Raw genomic sequence first — 26509 nt, forward strand, 5'->3', positions numbered from 1 at the left:
TTGTCGTTATATAATAATTATTTTTAATAATTATTTTTAATAAATATAATTTTGTTATTCCTTCGATAAATATATAATTGTCTGAAAGACAAACAGCTTTAGTCGTCATTAAGAAATATATAATTGTTTGAAAAACAAGAAGTTTAATCATTACCAAGAAATCATTAACTATACGATCTCTTGGCCAAATTACGCGTTCATTCATTCCAGAAGATCAAATTAACAAAGACAACATTATCAAAGGGGACAGGTTAATACTTTGGTCACATTACAATTACGAAACCGGCTTGACTCACAGGAATGAGGCTTTAAAGCGCCAAAGAAGCGCCGAAATCGCTCGATACGCCCACTCCACGCCGCCTTCGTTATAATTTATTCTGCGATCGTAATTATCTTTCTTCTTGACAACCTCGCCGTGACGCGAATCTCAAAATTCCATAGTCCGGTTTTCGAGGCGAGACACCTCGCTGTCGAGCGTGGCGAATCAATTTTATGCAAGTCGTTTATGAGCTTCTTACGAGTGAGGACGATTTCAACACGAAAAGAAAGAAAGAAAGAAAGAAAAAGGGAGGGAAAAAGAGAGAGAGAGAGAGAGAGGCGTGCTGGTAATCTAGAGTTAACTCGGCAAAAACTGCCAAGTTTATAGTGGTTCCTGGTTTCATTCACAGAAACGAGAAACTATATTGCGAACTGGGAATTCGGATGAAATACTAAGAGATTTTACAGCTGTGCGTTACTTCTCCGTTTAAACTACGAATAATCGTTTGTACACAAATGAGAATTTGTCTTCCAGCTACATATATCACACTCTAGAGTATTTGCAGCTTTAAATATATAATTTTGAAATTATCTTAAGTCGAAAAGCGCAAACATATATCAAACTTATCTGTAAATAATTATTATATTTGTTCATGTATCTTTATGTATATATGTATAAATTCCTCCTATTGTATATATTTACATATACATATTACAATTACAATTATATTTGATATATTAAAAGCTTAAGATAAAAATAATCATTAGAAATTAATTTCAGAAGTAGTAAAAGAAAACTTTTTGCAGCTAAAAACTAATGAAGAGGGAGGGGATAGAACCGAGCTAAAGTCTTTTCTACAACTTTTTCACTTTCCTTGCGCATGCTTTTTGTGGTTGACCGACCGGTGCGCTCGACTTTCCCGGCGTTTCCCATTTCCTCGCTCGAGGCATCCGACTTTCGCGTATTACAGAATGTAACTCAGGAAAGTCTGACTGTTTGCGAAACTCTGTCCTTTCCACAACAGCCGCAAAATCCTGCGGCAGCAAACGCCCATGGAATTTAGAACGACCGCTTACGTCACGCGATTAACAGAAAGATCACGATGACGTAGACACTAAATTCGGTAAGGGTCCTCTTGGCGAGGGAATGATTATTAGAGGTCGTAAAACTGGTTTTTCGAAATCGCCCTGGCGCCGGGCAACGCCGGCTCGCTTGCATTCGCGTATTTAATTCACGACATTGTGCCGTACCGTAATCTATCAGACACGCTCGGTTTCATTCAATATTTCATTTCTTCGTTGTCGCAAATAACACTGGCGTCGTAACGAATACGAATGCGGGGTATATATGCTTGTTACATACGTAATAGCTACAGCTCTTTATCCCTCGCAAACTACGTGTTACAATTAACTGCGCACGTTCGCAGCATTATAATTAATTGCAGAGTGTGCATCAATGAAATATGAATATATTTTAATCAGGCTTAATTCTAATTAATATTAAACTTATCAACTACAAAACAATGATCTCTTTTTGTCTATCGATCGTCTCTGATTTTTTTTTATGTAATTATGTGTAAGATCTATGATTATATAATTATTTAAAATTAGAAAAGTATGCAAGTATATTTAGATATTAGAATAGAATAGAATATTAGTCAAAAGTATAGCTCCTGATTTAATAATTTGTCTTGATTTATATTATCTGCAAACTGGCTGCTAATAATAAATTTTGTTTCTTTACTTCAAACGCGACACAACTTAAAAAGTAATTTCCAAGTTATTACCATGAATGAATTAAGAAAACATTATCCCTCTATCAATCATCAAAAGGGAACTTCAAAAAATCGTTACAACTTAAAAAGTAATAAAAAGAAAGATTTTTTTGGATGAAACGAAAATAACAAAAATAAAATTTAATCATGTTAGAAATATATTCTTTTTGCAGATATTATTTGATTAGATAATAATTTTCTGTCAAGTTGATAAATTTTTCTCCTTTTTAGGAAATTTAATTTTTTTAATTACTTAAGTTACTTTTGAAATAAGGGGACGATATACCAAAACAATTCCGTACATAATAGTCGTTTAATTCATGATACGCATGTTTGTACAACGCATGTTTGTACGCAAGATGCACATTTCTACGACGCGATTCTTGGAAAGACTATTTCGGCACGTTTGTGAATTTTAGGAGTCGACCTTGGCGAGGCGCGACGTCTTGCGTTCTTGAAGCTTTTTTCGAAAAAAAAAAAAAAAGGGAAGAGTCTACGTAACTGCTGCTGCGGTCAACTAAGTGGACGATTGCGAGAAAACGAGAAGCGAGTGAAAAGTTCGCCGGATGAAGGAGGACACTCATCGCTCCCAGATGAATGGATCCGCCTCCATTCCCGGTGATTTGCGCTTCACCTCATTTGCATGCCAATTAATTGGCTACAATTACTGGAGAATTTATGACGCCGTGGATGTTCCTGTCACCATAATCCTCGTCGAGGCACACCCTTTCCCATCTCGTCGAGTATTGCCGATAAAAAATTATTGACATGATACTCTTCGGTGGCGGCTTGTACCTAATTTGTTCAACAAGGTGAGAAACTTGGGAGAAATTATATCTTTTTCATATTCTCTCTGCGACAGAACTTTTCCCGTCTTTAAGCAACGATAGAAATTTATACCACTAGTTCATGATATAAATGTATATATAAGTACAATTTGCATCGTTTGATTAATTATTAAGAGATCTACTTTCCTTTCATCTTCGTTATTAAAGTTTAAATATTGTTTAAAGTTTCATTGGATCTTTTCCCATTAAATTTCTTATTACTTTACTTTATCTCGCTAAAGTTATCTTGCTTTCAAACACTCTCGATTTTCTCGGCGATTCATTCTTCGGCGCTAGTTATACATAATTAATGTTCACCAATTCTGTATTTTACTCAGAAATTAAGTATTATCTTTAATTATTAGTAGCAGAAAGCTGAGCGGGTAGGATTAGAACAGTCCCCAATGTAATTTAGATCTAAAAATTCCTTCATTACTCTTCGCTTTTTACGAGATTAAGCAGTCAATTGTAGTCCTGCACTGTGTACTAAACTTAAGACTGCTCAATCTTTAAATACTAAGTATCTGTATAGATCTTTAAGACCTACGTCGTTTCTCATTGCTCACACTCATCTTCGCATTTAACAGTCCAAGGCCAGGTTTCACTTGTTATTCATGTTACTCATTGAAACAAATTGCCATTTACAATAGACATAAGAAGACCCAATACTATTTTAGCACAGAGGCTCTCAATATTTTCGCCAGTTTTGTGACGAAAATATCGAGAACTCTTTGCTGCGCCAGTTTATTAGTTTATGTTAATAAAATAAATATTATTTTTTAAATTATTTTTAAATATATTATATATTGAAAAAAATTGATCTTTTAGAATTTTTTTCTTACTCTTTATTCAATTCTTCTTCATCAAATGTTTGAGCATAAAACTTATTTCAGAACTATATTAAAATTAAATTCAAATGTTTGGCAAAGCACTTAGATACATGACGTAAAATAAACTATCGAGAATCAATACATTTAACACAATGGTCAAACATAGTTTTCTTCGTTGTCGAAGAAGATAAGACTCGTGAGATATCCGGTCAGTAACGAAAGCAGAACTATCGATTTATTTGCAAAGTCAAGATGATGATATGGTAATCAATGCCACTTTTCATTTTTGCCATTATGTACGCATATGAGCAAAGAGTTCATCTCCTTTTTTTTCTCATAGCTGGCACGTCGCCAAGGATACTTTATCGAAGTCCTATCTGCTCTCGTGCACAATGCGTATTCGACAAATGAAAATTCCAATACTAGAGTTCAATACTAAAGAGATCCGGAATGGAACGTTCGCATTCAGTTCGCGTAATTTTGTCACTTTCTAATTTTGCGAGCAAGATTGAAATTGGAGAATATAACGTCGTAGAACTAAGTTAAAAGAAAACCCAGCGTCGCTTGTCGCATGCAAAAGCGGCATTCTTCGACGCGCAAACAGTACCGTACCTGTCACGAGTCGTTATCTAATCGAGCATGAGCCTTATCGCTTCCCCCTCTCATACTGTTTCTTATTCAAACATGACCTCCCTAGAATTGCGAGTCGCTACATAAAAATTACATTCAGTCTCACTACACTATGTTTCTGGTCTTGCAGAGCAGCACGATGTAAAATACACGTTCGTGATATACGCGATAGTAGTCACGCACGAGATTCTCATTCGATGTACATTTTGCTCCAGAAGTATCAAGATCACCTTCATACCACTGAAGACAATGGCGATATATCAATTCTCGTTTATCGTCTTCATAGATCTGAGAGATAAACAAACAACTCGAGAGATTGCATGTTATCAATGCTTTTCTCTGGTAGGTGATAATTAATAATTTGTGATTAAATTGCAATAATGTTTATGCTAAATATTGCTGCAAAACGTACATATTTCATACGCTTGACATTAATATCAATTGTAAGCAATGTAATAAAAAATAAAATAACAAAGTAGAATATCGTAAAACCTATTTGCTATTCTTGCAATAATATAACTGTAAAACTATATTTGTGGCAAGTTGAAAAATCATGTATATAAATTTTCATTACTTGTAACTAACTGCAGTCGTGAAATTAAAGAACAAAAAGTTACTGAATTGAGAATACATATTGAAAGTTAAACAAAGAATCTCCTCGCAGCTTTCCGATGTTCAATCCTTCGCAATTTCACAATCTTATCACCAAATAAATCCAAGTAATTTCTTCTATTCGGATTGCTCTAAATATTTCCTTCGCAATTTCAGACACTATTGACGCTGAGAATTCACGTCGCTATTTCGCTAGGTGAGATCGTAATGCTTCTCACGCAACGCACGACAGCTTGGAGCACTTGAAACCTAAACTGAACTGCTTTCCGCCGCATGCAGTTCTTCTGTCTGGCGTTGAGCAATAATCGTGGCAGAAACCGGGCCTTGCATCCCGCGTAAACGTCGCGAGTGCATCTCAGCCGTCGTCGAAGAGAGACGTCAGGAATTTCTCTTCCTCGCTAGAGCTATATACATACATACGCACGCCGCACGGCGAATTTAGAACGCAACAAGAAGAAATCGCGACGGGTGATACGGGGAAGGAAGGTGCAGATCGAAGACAGAGAAATCGAAGGAAGAAGGAACGCCATTTTGATACATAACAGACATTTGCCCTGCCAGAGCATTTGCACGTCTAACGGCAACGCCGAGAAGAATTTGCATGTCACAGATATGAAAAAGATATGATATAACGTTTCCTCGGATATTCTGATGTAAATGCAAATTTGCTATTTATTTGGAAAATCTTGTTCCTTGTGGATTTTATCGCAGTGAAATATTGCTCAAATATTTCAATATAATATAATGTTATTAATACGCTTCAGAGTTGCCACAAAGTTGCTATAACATTTCTCTAATTTCCAGCAAAATTTTCATGATTTTTCCTAGTACTTTTAATAATATTTTGAAATTCTTTATATTTTCATCATGATTTAGAAATCAAATATTTTGTTAAGAGAATAATTTAAATGACTATTACTGTTGGTGACACTGCTTGCATTTAATTGTCAAATTGATACTTCAAAATTGTGTAGGTGCAATGTATAACGCATGTTAAATCTTTTTTACAGCCAAGAATTTTAATTTTCCAGAAAATTTTGTAAAATTCTCCTTTCCTTGATTTCCCTGGCCATTTTCAATTTCTCTAATTTCCAATTTTGCGGCAACCCTGCACTTTTATATTTGTAATAATAATAGGTAACTTAATTTCGATCTCGAAAAAAATAAATATTTGAATTTAAATGCGATGAATGACAATAAATTCATTTTACGTATTTAATTTTTCTAGAGTATTCAACAATTAAAAACACTTCAAAAATTATATGCACATGTAATGTATAATATAAATATAATAATATAAATACAAATAAAATAGAAGTACAATGAAAAAAATAATATTACATCAACAGCAGTATTTTAATTGAAAAAATAATTTTACTGATCCAAAAAAAATATTAATGAAACAAAAGCATAATATATTAATTTCATTAATAATGTTATTGAATTAACAAAATTATTTTCAATTAAAATAATGCTGTTGACGTAACATAATTTTTGTTCTACAATCGATCTCATTATATTGGAACCGATTCTAATAAAATCCGTAACTTTTCATGTATTATTCAAGTATTTAACGTACATTTATTTAAGTGGCAATCTTGAAATATGTGTTTATACAATACCTCATACAACGACACATCGCAATTACCACTAGTCTTATCAATTGTAATCGCACATCGGTACAAGGATCAACATCAAAGTTGACGCGTTGAGAACTTGAACATCAAAGAAGATCTACGAGCACTATATGGATGTATTCTCTCTTTGGAGGCTGTTAAGAACCTTCAAGGATTACCTTGAGTGAGGCGGGATTAATCTGCGATTCGAGATCGTCAGTCAAGAATGGAACGGACACCGTGATTTAAATATCTAAAGCACATATCGTGGCGAAAGAAGACATACGATGGAAGAGGGGACAAAAAAAATAAGGCGGCAAGACGTACAACGAAAGAAGTAAAAGGGAAAGAAACCGTACGCAGTTCGAGTACCTCATTGGTGGAGCCGTGACCGTTCATCTTGCCGTCACCTTTGGTATCCCATTACCGGTCTGCGGCGAAACACTCCGAGGATCGTTCACCTCCCTGCATTGGTTCTCGAAAATGGCGCATCTCTCGTCCTTGGCACGCGCGCGCGTTTTCGCGAGGACTCTCGATTTTCGAGTGTATACGCCAAGGTCGCCGTTAACATCGAGGTCGACGACCCTCGGCGAAGATTTGCATCGATCCGAGGGGTAACAAGAGATCGATCGCAACGACGACCGGTTACTCGACGCAGGCGACTTATCTCCTTTACGAGCAGAAGAATGTGGAGTGGCCGAGGAACCGTTGTCTCGAGTACTGTCCGCGATCCCTCTCAACAGCATTCACCGCGAATCTTTGTACCGTTCGATATACCGATCGATCAATACGGACCACTCGCCAAAAAGTGCACTTGTGCACCAGACGATACGCTCAGAGTTTACATCCAATAAATCGTTATCTTTGATCGTCACTGATTTATGACACATTCACATTGCTCCGGCAATTAGAAGAATTGCAAACAAATCTCTCATCGATAACTTATCAATGAATCGTTCACGTGAGATTGTTTCAAAGGCGAGCCTTGGTGGGCTCGCTTAGGTGGGAATTTTCGGAGCCGGTTTCTCGCCGGTCGTGTGCCGGTCTCATCATAAGACCGAAACGAAGTGAGAACCACGCTACTCCGGCGAACCGATCTTTCCCACGTCCTTCGCGTCGGAGCGCTCTTCGCGGACTGGAGACTTGGAGTTGGAGAGCGCCGCGGCGCGCCGCGCCGCGCGTGCACGCCGCACAGAGCCCATCGCTATCGCCGCAGGTAGACACCCCACCAAATACGCCGCTTGAAAATTCGTTGCCGCAAGTTAATAACCCGTTCTCGTGTACACGATGTTGCGGCATGCGCGGGCGGCTCTGTGTTAACATGTCGATCTCATAAAACATGCCGAAGAAAGTTTTTAAGCCTTCGACACCGACAATCCGGAAATGACATTTTTGAAGATACTCAACTTAGACTTTGTATACTTTTTTTTTAATTTATGTACATGACTTAACTTAATTTATAAATAAAACACTTTTTGAACGTTCTAAATGAGAGAAATTTACGTGCATTTGTTTTTCGAGAAGAAGAAAATAATTTTACGTGTAAAGCAAATATATTTGGATAATATTCTATGTAGAGATATGTAGTCTCGCATTGTTTAAAAATTATTCTATATAGGAACAAAGGATATGATTCGCTTAGCGTTATAAATGTTTCGAAGAATTTGATTGACCAACCGGAAGAAAGAATTGATCACAAAATACTTCGAAACATTTGTGGCATCAAGTAAATTATAGCGATAAAATATTTTGCAAACAATATAACTTTTATCTGAATCATCAATGTTTACTGATTCAAAAGATATTTTTATTAAAAACTATCTTATGTAAAAAATTCAAAAGAATTATTTTCTTTAATATTTTTTAAACGCATTTTTAGATATAGTTAGAACACATATTTTATTGAAAAACATTTACAACGCTGAATTTACATTGAAACTGAATTAAGCTTTGTAGTTTTTAAGCTTAAATAAATAAATAAAAAAAAATATTGCTCTCTACGTCTCCAGATCTCTCTCGATGCAATTCCTTTTAGTCTATCTAATCGATCTCGAATGCCGATCGTAACCGTTATCAGTCATTAATCTGTTCGCGCAACACACGACACGGCATAGCGAATGTCACGACGCGAGACGCTGCGACATTTTTTTTGCATCTCGCTCGTTGCCAATCGCCGTTCGATTCTCAATCGATCGGTCCAATCATCACGGACTCGGCGGAATCCCGTTACAACCCTCGCACGCGATCGCATCGCATTTTCCCTTCCGCGATCCGAAAACGTGCGGTCGATACACGTTTGGATGATGCATGTGCGTGCATCGGGATCACGACTCAACTCGGAATAATTCGCGTACAACGACGAGGACAGAATGTCACGATCGTTTAACTTAACGCGTCCCGCATATAATTCGTTGTTTACGCTGAATCATAATAATTGCCCTTTCGTCGAACGCGTGATTACGCTAATTATACGTCGCGTCGCGGCGACCGTACGAGTGGAGATGTCAGATGAAGCATTTTATGCGTGCAAGCGGTTAAAGTTCACATACCATTAAATGATTAACTCGGGTTGGCTTTTCCTCGCAGCAAAAAAATTGTATTTTATTCTACGGTAACTATCGAAACATAACGGAAAAAAATATTTAATAAATGAGCCTATAATCTTGAGAATAACTTTTGATGTATCAAATTGCTATCAAATAATGAAATTATTAAAAATTAATGAGGAGAGAATTTTTTTTGCTACTTTTTATAATCCATCCTCATTATATATTGTAGGGACTGATTGCCCGTAATTTCCTGAATTCACTTAACCAATAACATCTCTCAAAGCGTCTAGCGGAGAATCATAGCTGCTTCTCAATGCGGAAAGGTTCAGCTTCAAAGGGCAAATCGATCTTACCGCAAAGCTGATAATCCGGCATCCCCGTCAAAGTAAACGAACATCATACACAGGCGTCTTACCAAGAACGATCCTTCTTCCTTCCCTTCCTCATTCCCCCCATACATCCCTTTTCATGTGCTTCTACCCTGCGGAGATCTTCCGTGACCTCACGTACGGTTATGCGAACCAGCCCTCCACCTCCCTCGCCAAGTTTTCCCCGATCAAGTGCGACTACCATTACGTTATACCTGGTCTCACACTCTCATAGGAGAATCTCGGGTTAATATCAGTGCAGCTGCAGTTCTATCGCTGTACTACCGTGCGCGCCAAGGTACAAGGCCTAGGGGTCAACGGGGGGGGGGGAGGGGAAATGCCGGGATGTCGTGGAGAAGGGATCTACGACATTGCCTACCATCTGGTTTCCCCGGTTCTTGCCGCCTGTTTACAATCCTGGAAGCTCGGACCGGGTACACACCGCTGGTACCGCCAGGTACCATGGTAGCTATCGCCAGTTTGGTACTTGACGCGGTTTACAACGTTGAATTGGACGATGCTCCACGCCGGAGAAAAGCCTCAGTAAAGTTCAGAGCACTAAAAGGGCTTGCCTACAGAGAACGTCAACTGGCTACTAGTTCGCCGACGGAGTGGAGAACAAGGACGGATTTCAGGTTACGGATGATGATGCCTCGATTATTCGTACAAGCCTTCCAATTTCAATATACTTTATTGGAATCTCCCAAGCAAATCCTCGAGAATTTGACGATTATTACATTATTCAACAAAGGGATTATATTGAACATATACTGTATTATTAATTATCTGCTATCGTTTAGAAAACTTGGTGTATTGCTACATTTTGGAATTATTGGTAGGATCTTGGGATCATAGTAGACCTTTTGATTAAAATCTGAATTTCTAATGTATGAAAATTTTTTCCTTTCTTAAGGATTTAAAATCGTTTAATCTTACAGTTCGTGTACTTCAAAATACGATAAAAATAATCAATTTTCAATTGGCCACAGATAAGAACGCTCTTATTTGAAAGTGAGCCAGAAATCTCGGACGCGAGAAATCTTGATATATCGAAAGAATGTACGGGATGTAAGGATCATCAAGGATGACTTCGTATGCAAGTGAAGTAGCCTGGAGGTATGCGGAGATTTCGGGATCGATAAAAAAAAGGGAGAGTACTGGGCGAGTGGAGAAAAAGGTGGTTCGCACAGGGACGTGGCGAGAATCGTATGACCTTCGATCTCGGAGGAAATCTCTGGTTCTCCATATCCGACGGATGATGTCGTTCGTTAGTTCGTTCCATCGGCCAGCGACTCTCAACTTGCTCTATCTAGAATTCCAGGAGGAGCGGCCGAGTTACGATGATATCAATACCTACTCGCGAGAGATACACCCGCAAGGGAGGAGCCATATCTCTCGCGATACCATTGTGATGTACCAACGTCTACTCTACGAGTACACTATCTGCTAAAAGTTCCAAGAGATCGCTAGAGAAAATTACGATTTAAATTGTAATCCTCTAAACTCAAAATAAATCATGAAGATCCAATTGCGTCAATGTTATTTTAACTTTAAACGAAACTTAAAACATACACACACACACACACACACACTCTCTCTCTCTCTCTCTCTCTCTCTCTCTCTCTCTCTCTCTCAGCCGAAAGAGAGAGAGAGAAAGAGGAAAGTTTGAAAGTCTCACTTAAAGTCAAAATAACGTTGGACTTAAAATAATTGAAATGTCGGTTCCGGAGTTCAAAGTCAATGAACATCGTAAAGTACCTATTAATAGCTGTTTGATATTTTATCACCAGCCAATCATTGTACTAACTTAAATTTCCTTTGGTTTATTGACATTTTCCAGCCATTACATTTCTTATTCTTGTAACTGAAGTATGAAGAGCATGACATCGAGCAATATGCTGAATATATATTCAACATATTGCTTCAGCACGTGATCATTATTTACACCGCTACCATAATCCGCGGCGATTAGGCGCGCTTATTTGCGACGGAGCAGAAAATCAGAGTTGCCTTAAACGGTGATTTCAAACTACCCTGAAATATAAACACCGTTCGTCTGAAATAAGAGCTTTCTCACACCAAACGAATGCGTTCAATATGACGTGCTCGTTACTTTCAGCTCCTACATCGCTATTGCACCCTGGGCCGGAGGAGATAAAACCGCCGGGCCGGAATTCCATGTGTGTCACGTTTGCGCCGTGCGTTTTGAAATTCGAAACAGGTCTCGCTTCCTTCCAGGAGTTATATTGGCCCAGGGGCAAAACCGCGGCTCATCTCTTCGTGGTATTGTTGCTTTTATCGACCTCTTTTCCTTCTCCGCGATATGATGTAATTTGCTATACGCGTCTTCGAGATTCTCGAACATGCGAAATATTCACTGCGTCTCTCGTCACCTTGAACTTAAGACACCATGTATACCGATAGAAGACTTCACGCGTGTCGGCGTGTATAAACTTCATATGAGGTATCGTACTTCTAACAAAGTAGCGAGTGTGCATGTTTACACCAATGGTGTAGAATAGTGCCATTGCATCATTTGATATCGTATTATATCACAATGCGCTGTCGCCGTGAAATTTAATTAATTGGCTTTTGAAATTACACATTAATACAGTTCTGGAATTAATGTGAAATTAACACTCAAAATTCAAATTAATTATGAAATTATTAGAGCAATTTATGTAATTGAATACTTATGTATTTATTAAATAAAGTTTTTACATTTATTAATTATTTATTGTAATAACTCTCGTTCATTGTCTTTGTTTTTGCGATCGTTTGCTCAAATCTTTCTTATTTCTCTATAACTATCACGAACCTCTATAGCGGATATGATGTAGTATTTTTATGACGCGGTCGGCAGGCAATTATGCGTTTTTCATCAAGAGAAGAGCAATGACGCTCGTCTGCCGCTCGTAAGCGTAATGAGTCCGCGTTACTAATGATCGTAGGTTTGTAATCACGTCGAAGGACCGGATGCCGCTGGATCCGCCGATCAATTGACGATACTTATGACGACCTTGGCAATTATTATGAATCCGTTTATAGCTCTCTGCCATTTTTCCAGAGTGCACAAAATATCATTTGATCATTATCGTTAATTTCGCAGTAAACTTTAAGCAGGTAATAGCGAGTGTTTTGGAACAGCATGATATTTTGACGTCGAAGGACACCTTATATATTCAACACAATTCTCATAATAAGCTCGTTACATCAGTTACAAATGTATCCTCATTAAAATAATTTTTTACATTAAAGTTTTTAGGACGTTTTGATAGATCAATTTGCATTATTAACACATTTCATGCTGCCTCAATTTTAAACTGACTTGTCTATCGGTAATTATATTTGTTTATTATAATTGCTTAAAAAAAGGAATTTCATAATGATTAAAAACTCCAAATTACATTGTTCAAACAAAAAGCAACTTTTTTTCTCTTCAAAGTGCTATAATGTATATCCTGAATATTTTATTACACTAAACAATGTCTTTAACAGAATTTGCGTAGCACATCAGGATTTTTAGATTTGAGGTAATAGTATATTGGAACAGGTTTTTAATCACTTCATCCTACTAAAAATCCTAATATCCTCAAATTCTCTGATATTCATATTCAGTACAAAAATCTTTAGGCTATACTATGACATTTTGTAAAGGAAAAAAGTAATTTTTTGTTAAACTGCGTAATCATATATATACATATTTCATTTCGATCATTTATTTTATGCTTATGTTTTTTTTTTATAAACTAAATATCAAAAGATCTAGACAGAAAGTCTAGCGCGGATCACGCGACATGGATTCGTAATAATAAATTTTATCCTACAGATTGTCAATTTATATATATAAATTGAAATGAATGTTTAAGCCCAAAATACCTAAACCACACGAGCGTGATTTCTTGGCAGAAATAATGTTAATAACGTTTATCTTCTTGTTAGCCTATGAGGGTAACCGCGCGCCCTCGCGTTATACGGTCTGACAACATTCGCATGAGTCAAGGATTACGCTTCCTAAACGCTTATCCACCGTTATCTTAAGGTAACGACAGGATTAATCTGCCCTTTCCGGTAAAGAGTGCCGCAACAAAGCGGAACGACCGCACCCGCTGGTTTTACCGGAGGAAGTCGTGCTCTTCTGCCTGCACTCGGCATGCACCTCTCGTGTCTGACGCACGTTCCTCTCCATGTCCGGCAACGTTCATCCACTCGTCGACACTCACAAGAATCAGACCTGATACAAGCGCGTGCTGGAGACGCGCATACGGGTACATTCGGCTCTTCTCATGAGCGAGCGTGACATAGGAGTACTTGGAGATACGAGAAAGGTAAGGAAAAATAAGGCTCGTGCCCTGCCCGTCCGGTGACTGAACCCACACAGCATTTCACGTAAGGAGCTCACACGCACATACCAGTACATATACATGAAACCGGCGTACATACACGTCCGCCTGGTCGAGACATCAGAGTGAAGAACCGTTCGGAAAATCAAGAATCTCATCAGTTAAGATATCGACGTACATTTTGGATTAAAGCGTACGACGGAGGTTTAACTCCGCCACTACAGATGAAAAATGATGGAAGCTAATCACTAATCCGCGTTATTTTGTTATCGACCCCTAGGCCGTGAAAAAGATGATTATTACTGCGAAAGAAGGAGGTACTGCGAAATTATGTGACGTTAACAGAGATATTAAATCTCTTGATGCTTGTTATAGCTTTCTTATTATCGCTAGCTTTCTATTATCTTAGATACTCACAGAGACTTTAAGGCTCCTAACCATTCATCACGGACCTTTAGATTGATGTCATTAGAAGCGAGAAAATACATAAGGAAAATTTTTGCAAAATATGTTAAAATAAAAATATTTTTCATAAAAAAAATTTGCATTTGATAGAGTATACTCATAAAATATTTCAATAACTCTTCTTTTATTTCGGAATGAAATAAAATCATATTTCAATTAATCTCAATTTAACAGCCATCATATATAGTTTGTTTTGTTTCCTAGTTAAACATAATTCAGTTTTAAATATATGATTATTTATAAATTATCGGAATACAAAAATAATTTTTGATATATTTTACAAATCTATTTTAACAATTGTAAATATGGTTTTATTAAAAAGTATATTTTAATATAATTTAAAATAAAAAACAAGAATTTTCTTTATAAAAAAATTACAAAATAGTTGGCTTTTATAAGTACTTATAAGTTTTTTATTTATATTCTTTAGAGCCTAATTTCATTCTTAATTTTCTTTATGTATTTTTCTCGCTTTTGACGTCACAATATGGCACAGTGTATACAGGAATCTTTATATATATATAATGTAGATTATGTTATTAACAATATAAATAAAATTACATTATAATATCCCTTTGTAAATTATATAACACAGAAATAAATAAATTACATATAAATTAAATATACAATTTTACATACTAAAATCACAATGTTTCTTCTTTTATGCGTAACAAAAATCGAAAATAGATGCACATAATCGTTATCAATTTGAGTCTCGGCTCAACGCATCTTCCAAAGGGTTTGTTTAAGTACCAGGAAGTATCGCAGTTCAGGAGGAGAGGGGCTCATGGTGTACGTGGAAGTATGATCTTTGCTCCAGTCTGTCATAAACCTTCCAAGAAGGAGCGTCTTGATTACAAATATCGTGCTTAGGAGAAGTGACATATTCATGACAGACTAATCGTCGCGTTTGCATTTGTGGAACGCTCGCTCGTATTTGTCACGCTTGAGAAACCGAACACAACTATATAAAAGAATACCCATAAATAAGATTACGTACCTTGTCCTCACATGTCTTGTGGCAGATGTACTTGCACACTGAAAAAAAAAAAAATGTAAATAGGTAACACAATGATTATAGAATATAGATTTTTCAGTCTTAATTTTTATTCGATATTAATTTTTACAGATAAATTTAAGTTTAGTTAGTTTTTTATAGATGGATTTACGTTGTAAGATTTACTTAAATAAATTTTAATTAGATAAGTAACTTTGTTTTATTTGATCATTAGCGCATGTTGCAAGTCATTAAAACCATCATTATTGTAAGCATTATGATCGCTTCTTCAATCTACGCGGCATGTTAACTTACAATCATGCTAATTGCCTACTAGCAAATACAGCTGCGATCAGCCCGACCCAGCTTTCACGCGCGTACACAAACGTGCGTATGATCGAGAGTGCATCTACATTAATCGTAGTAATCATCTCATGTAATCTAGAGCAGGGTAATGAAACATAATACCAGTAATAACGCTAATAATAATAATAAAAAGAAAAATGTAGAGTTTCATCCCTACAGCGATTTTGTTTTGAACCGGCACTCTCAGAAGCTTCCGTATCAACGATTGATTCGAAAATACTACCGACGAGAGTCAGCTGTTACCCACTTCTTCATTGCCCTGAAGGGAATGATGTTATCGACTCACCTCTGCAGCAGGAAGCTTGCTTGATCACCGCCTGGTGGCACAAATGACATGGTCGTGGTTTGCGCAATTGCTTGGTGCGGAACACGTGACATTGGGGTTCAAAGTCACTCTGAAACACAGCAAAAGAAGACTCCAATTATTGCGGTGATCATTTTGGCTGATTAAAAAAGAAAGCATCATTGACCAACGCCATTTCATGCTTTTTGCGACCGACTTTTTTGTCGACGTCGATCAATTAGTCGCAAGAACCTTCTCAAGCGATTAACCTCGTTAAGACACGGTATTATAAATGAGGAGTCTGTTTAACAGAGGTGGTACTTGAAGGGGAAACGCCTCATACTTGAAACGAGGTCACAGATTTCAAATCTTGACTCCATTTCTGAACACATTATCATGATGAAGTATTTATAAGCATAATTATTAGATTGTACAATCAATATCAATGTTGAAACATAAATTTATCTATCATCTTTTTTATCTAACATAACATTTATATTAATTCTTAATATTTATAAAATCTTAGTGTATCAAATTAAATATCTGAAAATAAATGATTTTATTAGTCTGTTTATTATTCTACTCAATACTAGGAAAATTTATCACTTTAGATTCACCTCAGTGTAAAAGAAGAAATAAAAAGATTTTTTAACATCAAAAAAATTCAAATAAATTTATGAAACCATAATTATAATCGACATAACATAAATAATTATAATCGAACTTTTCGTAAAATAAAAAATCAGAATGCAGTGCGCGTTTGCAATACTGCCGGCGCGTAACGAGCTCTTACAATTAATCACATAACAAACCAAGGATCAGCTCCACTTAATCATTGCTCCGAGAATCTCTACCGCGCGCGTTTTGCGGCAATTATAATCATTCTCATGTGTGGCTTTTCTGCGGCCGCAGATGGGAGAAGGCTTTCGAGCGTACGGTGCATAAATTGAGAAAACAGAACAGGCATTCATTAGGCTCGCGTTTATCCCCGGATACGCTGCCGGCGAAACATTCTATGACTCCAGTACGACAGTCAACCTGTTAACAGTACTTAAGCCGATGCGCAGCACTCTATCGAGGGAGGCACAGTTCGCGAAGTTATGCGCAAATAAGCGCTCGAGGCGCATTGCATCTTCCGTGAAGAAGCGTGGCCTCCGATTACGAACACGCGATGCACGTGGTCCTCTTTTTCGAGAAACATCCCATCTTTTCACCCACGTTCGATCGAATCCCCGCGGAGGAAAACGCGAATTTGAATACGAATTACGGTGCTGGCGAGTCGCGCTCCATGAAGCACGAATGAGCAATTGCATGCAGATTGTTCGAAAATCTATATAGGAATGTGTTCTCTTAAAGCAAGAACATTCTACTGGATAGTACACATTTAAGTATACGTTACGTACTTTTTAACAAAATAAAAAATTATGAAAAATTACAGATTTTTAAATTGTATTTGAAAGTAATGCAAAAAAATTGGCAGTGATTTAAATTCCCTAAAAAATGGATGGGCCAATGGGTATCCATTGAACATCCTAAGGAGATATCAATGACATGGACACTCATTGGATATTCAAAAGACGCTCTAAACTTTTCGGATGGACATCAAATGGGCGTCTAATGCACAATATCTATATATTCATTCTTATACAAAAAGTATAAATTTCTAAATTATATAAATTTCCGAACATTTTTAAAGCAATGAAGATCCAGCTTCGACCGGGCATTTTAAATTTCTAATATTGATTGTGTTTCTCACATGTATGGTCTAAAATAAAGATTCTTAATATTGTTTATAAATTTTCACTTTCACTTTTTGTAGAAGCTATATACACCTGATATATCTTTAAAATACATAATGCTTTAAAAAAGATTTCGTAATAAATTCATTATTTATTTAAAGAAACATTTAAAGAAACATTATTATTTAAAAAAAGCCATATTTCACAAAAATAATAGAAAAGAAGATTTCAAACTAAATAGAACGCATCGCAATATACGAACACTGCTTCGTTATGGAAAGGCTCGCGAATGCCTGTACTTACGCACACGCATGTTTTTTCTTTGACACAAACATTTAGCGGGTTTAATCATCACAAGACATATGTGTAGAGTAGTAATAAAAAGGCTTTAACGAGTTGATTAAGACATAAGAAAAACACATTGTTTGAAAAACAGAGAGATCCTTGAATATATAAAATTCACACGGTCGTCGTTAATGTGTTAATTTCATTATATATGACAAATTTTTTTTACTAATCTCGATTGGCAACGGATGCGTTGTTGTGAATTACAAAGTATCACGTTATTACCACCATGCAATATTTTATAATTATCATTTTTATTATTAGCATCGTGAAACACGCTAGAAACACGCATTTCTCTCTGCATTGTTTTTCGTCGAGTGGCCGCAAAATTTCATCATGAACACGGCGTTTGTCGAAATTATTCCTCGACTGATTTATTCCCATGTAATAATTCATTGTGCACGCACTTTTCATCGACATAAAAATAATTTTCACAATGCCAGTAAATGTCACACACTCTTTGGAATAAATATAAATTTTTTGAAAATTATATATTGCTTTTAAACACAATGACTTTATTATATACTATTTTTATATATGACTTATATTGTTTTTTATTATTTGATATATTAATATGCCATTGGTATTAATATACCAATATTAAGATAGAATACATTTATTATATTTTAAGCCATTATAAAACAAAAAAATTAATAATATTTAATTAGATTAAAATGAGATAATCTATTATTATTATATGTAAGAATTTGTCAAAAAGACTGGAAGAGACTTAATTTTTTATATTGCAAATTAATAATTCTAGCAATATTTCCAACAGTGCGCCTTTCTCTAAGTTCTCAAATGTAAAATGCATATTCAACAAATATATTGTATTATATTATATAGGAAAACCATAATTATGATCATATTAATTATCAATTGTGACTATTATGCAAAACACTCTGTGTTTTTAATGATTATTGTAATTCGAACACTGTGGAGTCAAGATAAAACGGTTATTTAATACCAATGATCAGTGACGGTTGTCTTCTAGCAGTAATTTAACCCTCTTAATGATAACATGTTTAATTTGCCAACTAATTACCGGATATATTCATATGCTTCCTGGGAATATCGTAAGAAAAGAAAAAAAGGATGATGTAACAATATCCGTTGCTGTTGAATTTTGTAATGCTTATGCACACATCTTGCTAACTAATCGCCGGATTCATTAGTATCCCAGGACCTATGACTTCGTTAAAATGAAGTACCGTCATTGCTCATACGGAGTCTAATTGATCTTTAATCTTCGCAAATTGGAAGGGATCGATGGGATCTAGCGAACTTCGTGACTTTGTCCGTCTTTTAAAACTCTATGACTTCTACGTCTTTTAAAATTCCTTCAAGAAGATTTTATCTTCCATCATATGCTCCTTTCTCATCGTCACAATCTTATTCTTAGGAAACTTAAATAACTTTAATTTTATTCTTTAAATAATCAGAGACTGTATTTTTAATGTTTATTTTGCTACGTTATATTAATTTATTTTACTCAATTTATTTTACTCGTTTTATAGCAAAATTTAAATGAAAGAGTTATAAAGAGTTATAAAGAGACTTATAAAGTTAACTGATATTTCTAAACAATTGAAGTTTTCGATTAGTTTAATCGGATATTTGCTTTCCGTTCATTCTGCTCATGACTTTAATTATGTAAGCACAAGTAGCTTTACTTCACTCAATAAAATTCATATGGTCAAACAAACTTATCCGCAATTTAAATGCATACATGTAGATATTCTATAATCAAGATAAGTGTTTTCTTTTGTGACACACAAAAACGTAATGTGCATAAATAAAACGATACGGAGAGATTTTATTTAACGAGCGAATTGATTTAGGATCGCATCACGAATAACCTACCGCGAATGGATAACTATATCTCATAATAGATTCAATGGATCGTGCGATATATCATGTAACGTGTAATTTCAACATTGCGCACGTTCAATGAGCGCAATACGTATATAACATTGTGCGGTCTAGTGTAATTCGTGATAAATGTATACGACGGGGTCAGTCGTTTTAATGAATTCGAAACGAGCCAAAGTTGCGGTTCCAAACCTGTTGTTTCTATAAATTCAGAGAGCTATTACAATCTAACAATAAATTCTAGTTAGTAGTGCCATTTCAATAGTGATACAATTGAATGAATAAAACTTTTTGCATTCATAACTGATTTATTAGAAGTTGAAAATTTTATATAAGCATGTAGCATTTTTCCATAATAACATATGAAAAAAAATTAAATTAACTTAAATTAACTAGTTAGAAAATGAATTAAATAGTTAGAAATATATTTTGACTATATTGATATTATATATTGTCAATATTGAAAATAGGAAAATCTAATAAATTCTACGCGTGTAATTTATGTAACTTCTGTTATTTAAAAGTATGTTATTTAAAAATATTATTGTGCATATAAATTTATAGCAAGGAATTTTCAAATTTTTAACTATATATTTTAATGTAAAAAAAGCAATAATTTCTTATATCGACCACGGTAAATACGTCAATTTACTAAATCAACGTTATCAAAAATATATCTTTGAGTCTCTTGTTTATTCGTTATTATTATCTCGAATTATGACGTCAGAACCGAGAATATATAAATTCTCTCAAAATTCTTGTAAAACATATTAATATGAAAATATGTTTCAATAAAATAACTCATAATCAAAAGAAAAATATTTTTCTTTAAATATAACTCGTTTATTATGTGTTTTCTCACTTATCATAATCTGAGATAGTAGTAGGAAGCGAGCAGAAACGTATAATAAATGGATTATGTATTAATTAATATATATAATGATTTTGTTTCACAGAAAGATATAAAATAAAATCAAATCATGTGTATAAATCTTTAAGAATTCTTTGAAGAAATTTTAAGATACATCTTTTTAATTAATTTGCTTCTTACAATGATCGTTTGTTCTCTTACAACTCATAATTCTCTATGTGAAAAGTTTGAACTGTTTGAAGAGTTCTACAGTTTTTTTTAATGATGCCAGAACCTTAATCTAGAATCTATTTACGGATTTTACGTCTCTGATCCTACGGAGCTTATGCAGAAAGTTAAATGCTCACGTGGAGAGTTCAAAGCTCGAGCAAGCGATTCAAGTGGCATCAAGTGCGCTTTCTTTGTCGCGATATCGCATAGGCTTCAAGCAACGCAAGTTCATTCGAAAGAAAACGAAGAGGAAGAAACGAAGGGGAAGCAAACGAGAGCTCGAACAGAGCTGGCTTTGTCGGGTCGCGTTCGCGCTTGCGAATCGGAATACTTCGACTTGCATTAACCGCGAAGAAAAGATGAGAACTCGCGTCCTTCCCCTCTATCTCTCCCACTCTTTCGAGATTCAGAACCTTTTACTTCTCCGATTTTATCCTCATGTCGAATCTAGTGGGTGGGCGATATGCAGAAGATACTGACGCATATTATTATTAGAGTGGCAGATAACTGTAGACATTCTCTAATTTTTCTCTCATTGGAATATATAGCCATTTTATCTCTTTTATGAAGTCTGTGTTCATTGATGGCAAACATATTTCTAACAGAAAGTGTATATATACACATATTGATATGAAGCATGAAAGGAAATCTCTTCATTCAAAGCTGAGAAGACAGAATAATACATGTACTATACGCAGAACAAACACGAAGCATGCGCCATTAATCAACCACGACGACAATTCGCGTTGGTCTAAGCAATCGTCATTTGATCATACTTGTTCAGCCGTCGCTCGACTGATCGCGCTGACAAACGGTTCGCCAAGGTGGTCACCCCGTGTCGGCGAGGATGCAACAGCTAGGAAAAAAAAAACCGAACAAGCAATCAGGTCCAGAAACGAGGCTACGCTCGCAACGACAAGATCTCCGCTCGCATGGCGGCTCGCGCATAGCAAACGCCTTGTATTGCCGTTGGCACGCAATCGCACGACCGTGTCTTCGCTGAAGCTTAATTCCTCGAAAGTATCTCTCCGCGATCGCGTCACTACGGAAACGGCGCGTGTAATGGAGAACGACGGCGTGAAGATGAAGAAATTAAAGAATGAGGAGATGGATCTGCTAGAGCGAGCAAATTGCTCTGCTTGAATCCTAAATGTACTAGCATACTACCTAAAGTACTCTCGTGTATTTTTGTTTCTCAGTACATGATGTTATCTGTATTTACATATAGCTTATCTTTACATACATTCTCAGTAAACACCAAGTAACAGTAACATACATCAATATTATAATTTCCTACTCAATAATATAACTGTTACGTACAACATGTATTACATTACATCTATACTGTTGAGCGAGAAATTACAACGTTGATATAATGTTACTGTTACTTAATGTCTACCGGATTGTTACTTAATCCTAGAATGCTATCGCTATTCATACGTAAATTTTATGTTACAAACAAATAAGCCACTCGTAATTAATATAACGCAAATTTTTTCATACATTTTACACTTTTAATGGCAAAATATTTATATAATCTAGAATTTATAAATACAGATCTAATTAATTTGAAAAAAATAAGCACGTTGTCAAATTTAATTTTGAAATGATATGGAGTAATTTAATTGTATGTGTATGTGTCTCTTTAAAACACTTAATAATAAATAAAAATAAAACATAAAAATAATGACAACAAATTGTTTAATAATTGAAATCACGCTCTCTGTTATGATATTGATCACCAGGGAGTCCAAACTGAAATATAAATTATATATAATTTTTTTAAAATTTGTCTTGCTTTTAGTATGGCAGATTACTCGTAACGACCACTGAAGGCATTTAGCACTGACTTCACTAAGTTGTGTACATAAAATTTATTTATCGATAGCATTTTACGATACACTTTATAAATAAAATTAGTAATATTTTATATCATGATACAATTTAAATTATTTAATTATATCGAAAATCAAAATTACTTCGTGTTGCAAGAAAATGAAGATTACTATCTGAAGTGTGTGTTATATAAAGATGGTACTTCCTGTAATCGCTGCGAACGAAGGAAATAACTTTCAAGGTGAGCGCAACTAATGCATCGCAAGCACTTACGGCTTAACAAATTGCGGGAGCGTGCGGAGAGATGGTCAGAAAAGAATCCAGGATCCGTGCTCGCGGAGCGTGGCGATTTTATATCTGATGGCGCGCTCGTGTCCTGTGAAGCTTCACGAGGTGTGGCGCCGCGCGCTCTGCAATGGCGCGTAATGATGGCAATCGCTGGGACAGGAGGAAACTTACGGATACCAATTCATGTTTAATAATATTCTCATCAAGGCCTCGGTGTTAATTAATTAATAATTAATAATTTATATTTTATTTCCATTTATTAGGTAAAATGTCAATTCCAAGAGATGTAGAAGTTACTTAATTAAGTCATCAATTTAGATTTGTTTATTTGCCAGAAAACTCGTTTAAACATAACTTATGCATGCTTCAGATTAAACGATTAAAACCGTTAGTTGAAACTGGTATTATTGGTAAAATTAGAATATTATAATTTATCAGTTACACGATCGTGTCGGTGCGTAATCTTTTTGTTTTTATATTACTTTTGTAGTATGTGTTGTTCAGCGCCGATAACATATTCTCGATCGTAACTTTGCCTTTGAGCAGAACTCTCAAAGTCGCCGTACGACCATTGGCATTCCGAACGCGACATTGCTCGCGTAATAAAAAAAAGAACAATGGAAGAAAAGAAGAGGAAGGGATCGAGAATAAAGATTCGGACAGCATAACAATGGGAGTAGAGAAGCAGAGATATAACGAAAGGATAAATAAATCTTTCGGTATCCAAGAGCGAGAAAGAGATTAAAAAGAGAAAGAGAAAGAAAGAGATAATACGATGCATCTCTAGGAATCACTGCACCTTGTTAATTCTCACTAAGAACTAAAATATGCAAAATTTGAAAAAAAAAATCAATATCTTGCATATCTACTTTCTAATTTTTTATTTTGGTTGCTAATTTTGTTATTTCACTAATTTAAAAAATTCAATCAAAATGTTTTATTTATCTTAACATTTCATTTTATAAAATCATAACAATTTTCAATTATAGTATATTTTGATAATATCTATAAAAATCCCCACATAAAGTCAAGTTTCTTTCAAAATATGTTTCAGTTACGCCACTGAAGTACAATTTTGCCACCTCGATAGCTTTGAACTGCCATATCGCAATTTCACTGTGGTTGAATCCTCGATGACATCGAAAATATAGCGGGCGAATGGAGAGAACAAGAATGAAGGTCGTGGAATGAAGATTAAGAAAGGAGTGGGCATGGCCGCGTGATTGGTAATCCCTTCGGCCGGTAAATCCGGCATCGAAATGGAACAGAATACGCATTCGAAAAACTATATTCGTTATTCATCGGGTGTGCGTGAGTTCACGCGGGACGATGCGCGTTAGACCCGCGCGATCACGTGCCAATATAAATTCCATTTATGGCTCAGTTGTTCAGTATTTGGGCTTGGGTATTGAGTTTCAAAGCGAATTTCGTGTTACGAGTTTTTGTTCGCCCAACAAAAGGTTTGTTGGGTGCTGACGAGACTGTTGTCGAAGTCAACATAAAGAAATTCTGCTCTGGATTATATTCTTTAAGTACGATTGAGTAACTTTATTATAATTTATTTTCTACATTTAATACAATTTTAGAATGTTAATTTTTTATCGATTAAATATTTAATAATTTTCTTGGTTTAATTTTTTAAATAATTTTTTAAATAACAAATAATTTAAATAAATTAGCCATATGATTAATTGTGCAAATTGTACAGAGTGACAAAAAATTTTGTTTGCTACAAAATTTTGTGTTTTTCAAATTATTAATAGTGTATATTTACAATAAAAAGAATAAATTCTTCACTTTAAAAAATAGTGGTGTTTATGTATAATTCTTATTGTGTTGATATTAACATTAATATCAATATAATATGAATTTAATAATTAATTTAAGTTTTAAATCCACATCATGTGTTAATATTAACACTAGAGATTTGAAATCTATATTATGTTGATGTTAATATTAATCAACAATGAGAATTATATAAACCGCATGAATGTTAAATCCACATCAGAGTCAAATTTAGATCGATATTTTTTAGAGTATGGTTAATTATATATTTCATTAAATAATAATTAATATTGATTTAATAATCACAAAACTTAGCCTTTCTTGTCATCTTGTACAATATTACATAATTAATCATATAGTTAATTTAATTTAATTATTTGTGTTAAAAAGTAATTTGAAAAGACCAAATTAAGGAAATTATTAAAATTTTTCCTACTCACTTTTCTTCAAAACATAAAGAAAATTAAATTAATCTTAAACTTAAATTTAGATGAGTTTCCTCAAGTTCCTTTTGCGAGAATAAATTACTGTGTCTTCAGATAAACTTCATTTCTTCTCACTACTACACGATCATACCTATTTATCTAATAGAATGCAAAATGTGAGTGCGCGCACACAATGAAACATAGTATTTTATTACAATACATTTCATCTTCATCTTTCGAGGCTCACGATTTTCGAGATGCAATCCGCGTGTCACGCGCAGAAGCGAAACCGAGACGCCGGTTATTGACAATGAACTTGGAGATACCGCTAAGGATAGACGAGAAGTATTTTTGCGGTGCATCCAGATTGCGTGGCTGATAAAGCGGCCTTGCAGTACTTGGCACACCGCACAGCGAGAGATTATATTGCACGTGCGCCGGACGTAGTGGCGATTCAACTGGCGAGGTAAAATGCGGCATGACGAACGGCCGCGACTGTATCTCGCGGCATGCCAACCGGTTCCTTTATGAAGAAAATTTCGCACAGAATCGCCCGGGATGTCCGTGAATTGAGGTACACGTGCGCCGATGATCGCGCTTGAGCTACCGCGAAGCTCGGCTGAACGCGGCAGGATAGATTACATTACATCTTCAAGAACGTTCTTCCGGGTTTTTAGCAAAAGCCGACATTTCCGCGCATCCGATGCTCAGCGCGATAATCGTAACTTTCTCATAAGTGGAATGCCTACTGCTTACATAAAAATAACATATGTAAGAGATTTTAGGTAAAATGTTATCTAATAAATATAAAATTTAATATAAGTCGGTGTTAGAAAGTTTAGTTACCTTAACAAGAATGTATATTTTGTATACCGCAAACTAAAGTTACTTTGTCAATTTTGTTCTACTGTTTAAATGTTATTAGAAGACGGGAAACCAACCAATAGTGTCATATAAACGATCACAGATTAATAAAAAAATGTGGTTGGGCAGGTTTTTGTTTGTTTTTCTCAAACCGCTTTATAATGAAATAGAAGTATGTATAATTTAGATATTATTTTATATATTATATTATTCTCTACATACAATATATAATTTTTTAATTAAATTTTTTTTCAACTTTTATACACTCTACAATAACAAAAGAGAAAAAAATGCAATAATTCTAGCTTGAATTCATGACTTTTCAATAAAGAAAGTTTTATAATGAAAGTACAAT

General features: G+C 35.2%; 1 protein-coding gene across 1 annotated transcript in view; it reads right to left on the reverse strand.

The window, feature by feature from the left end:
- Positions 1–26509, reverse strand: part of LOC108689082 (tensin-2) — a 184928-nt gene that overhangs the window by 99865 nt on the left and 58554 nt on the right. Inside the window, exons 2-3 of the mRNA XM_018195689.1 lie at positions 15923–16031; positions 15274–15311 (exon numbers count right to left, since the gene is read on the reverse strand). Coding sequence (XP_018051178.1) covers positions 15274–15311; positions 15923–16031 — 147 coding nt within the window. The remainder of the gene's footprint in view (positions 1–15273; positions 15312–15922; positions 16032–26509) is intronic.

The sequence above is a fragment of the Atta colombica genome, unplaced genomic scaffold (genome assembly GCF_001594045.1).
Source record: "Atta colombica isolate Treedump-2 unplaced genomic scaffold, Acol1.0 scaffold254, whole genome shotgun sequence".
NCBI classification, from domain to species: domain Eukaryota; kingdom Metazoa; phylum Arthropoda; class Insecta; order Hymenoptera; family Formicidae; genus Atta; species Atta colombica.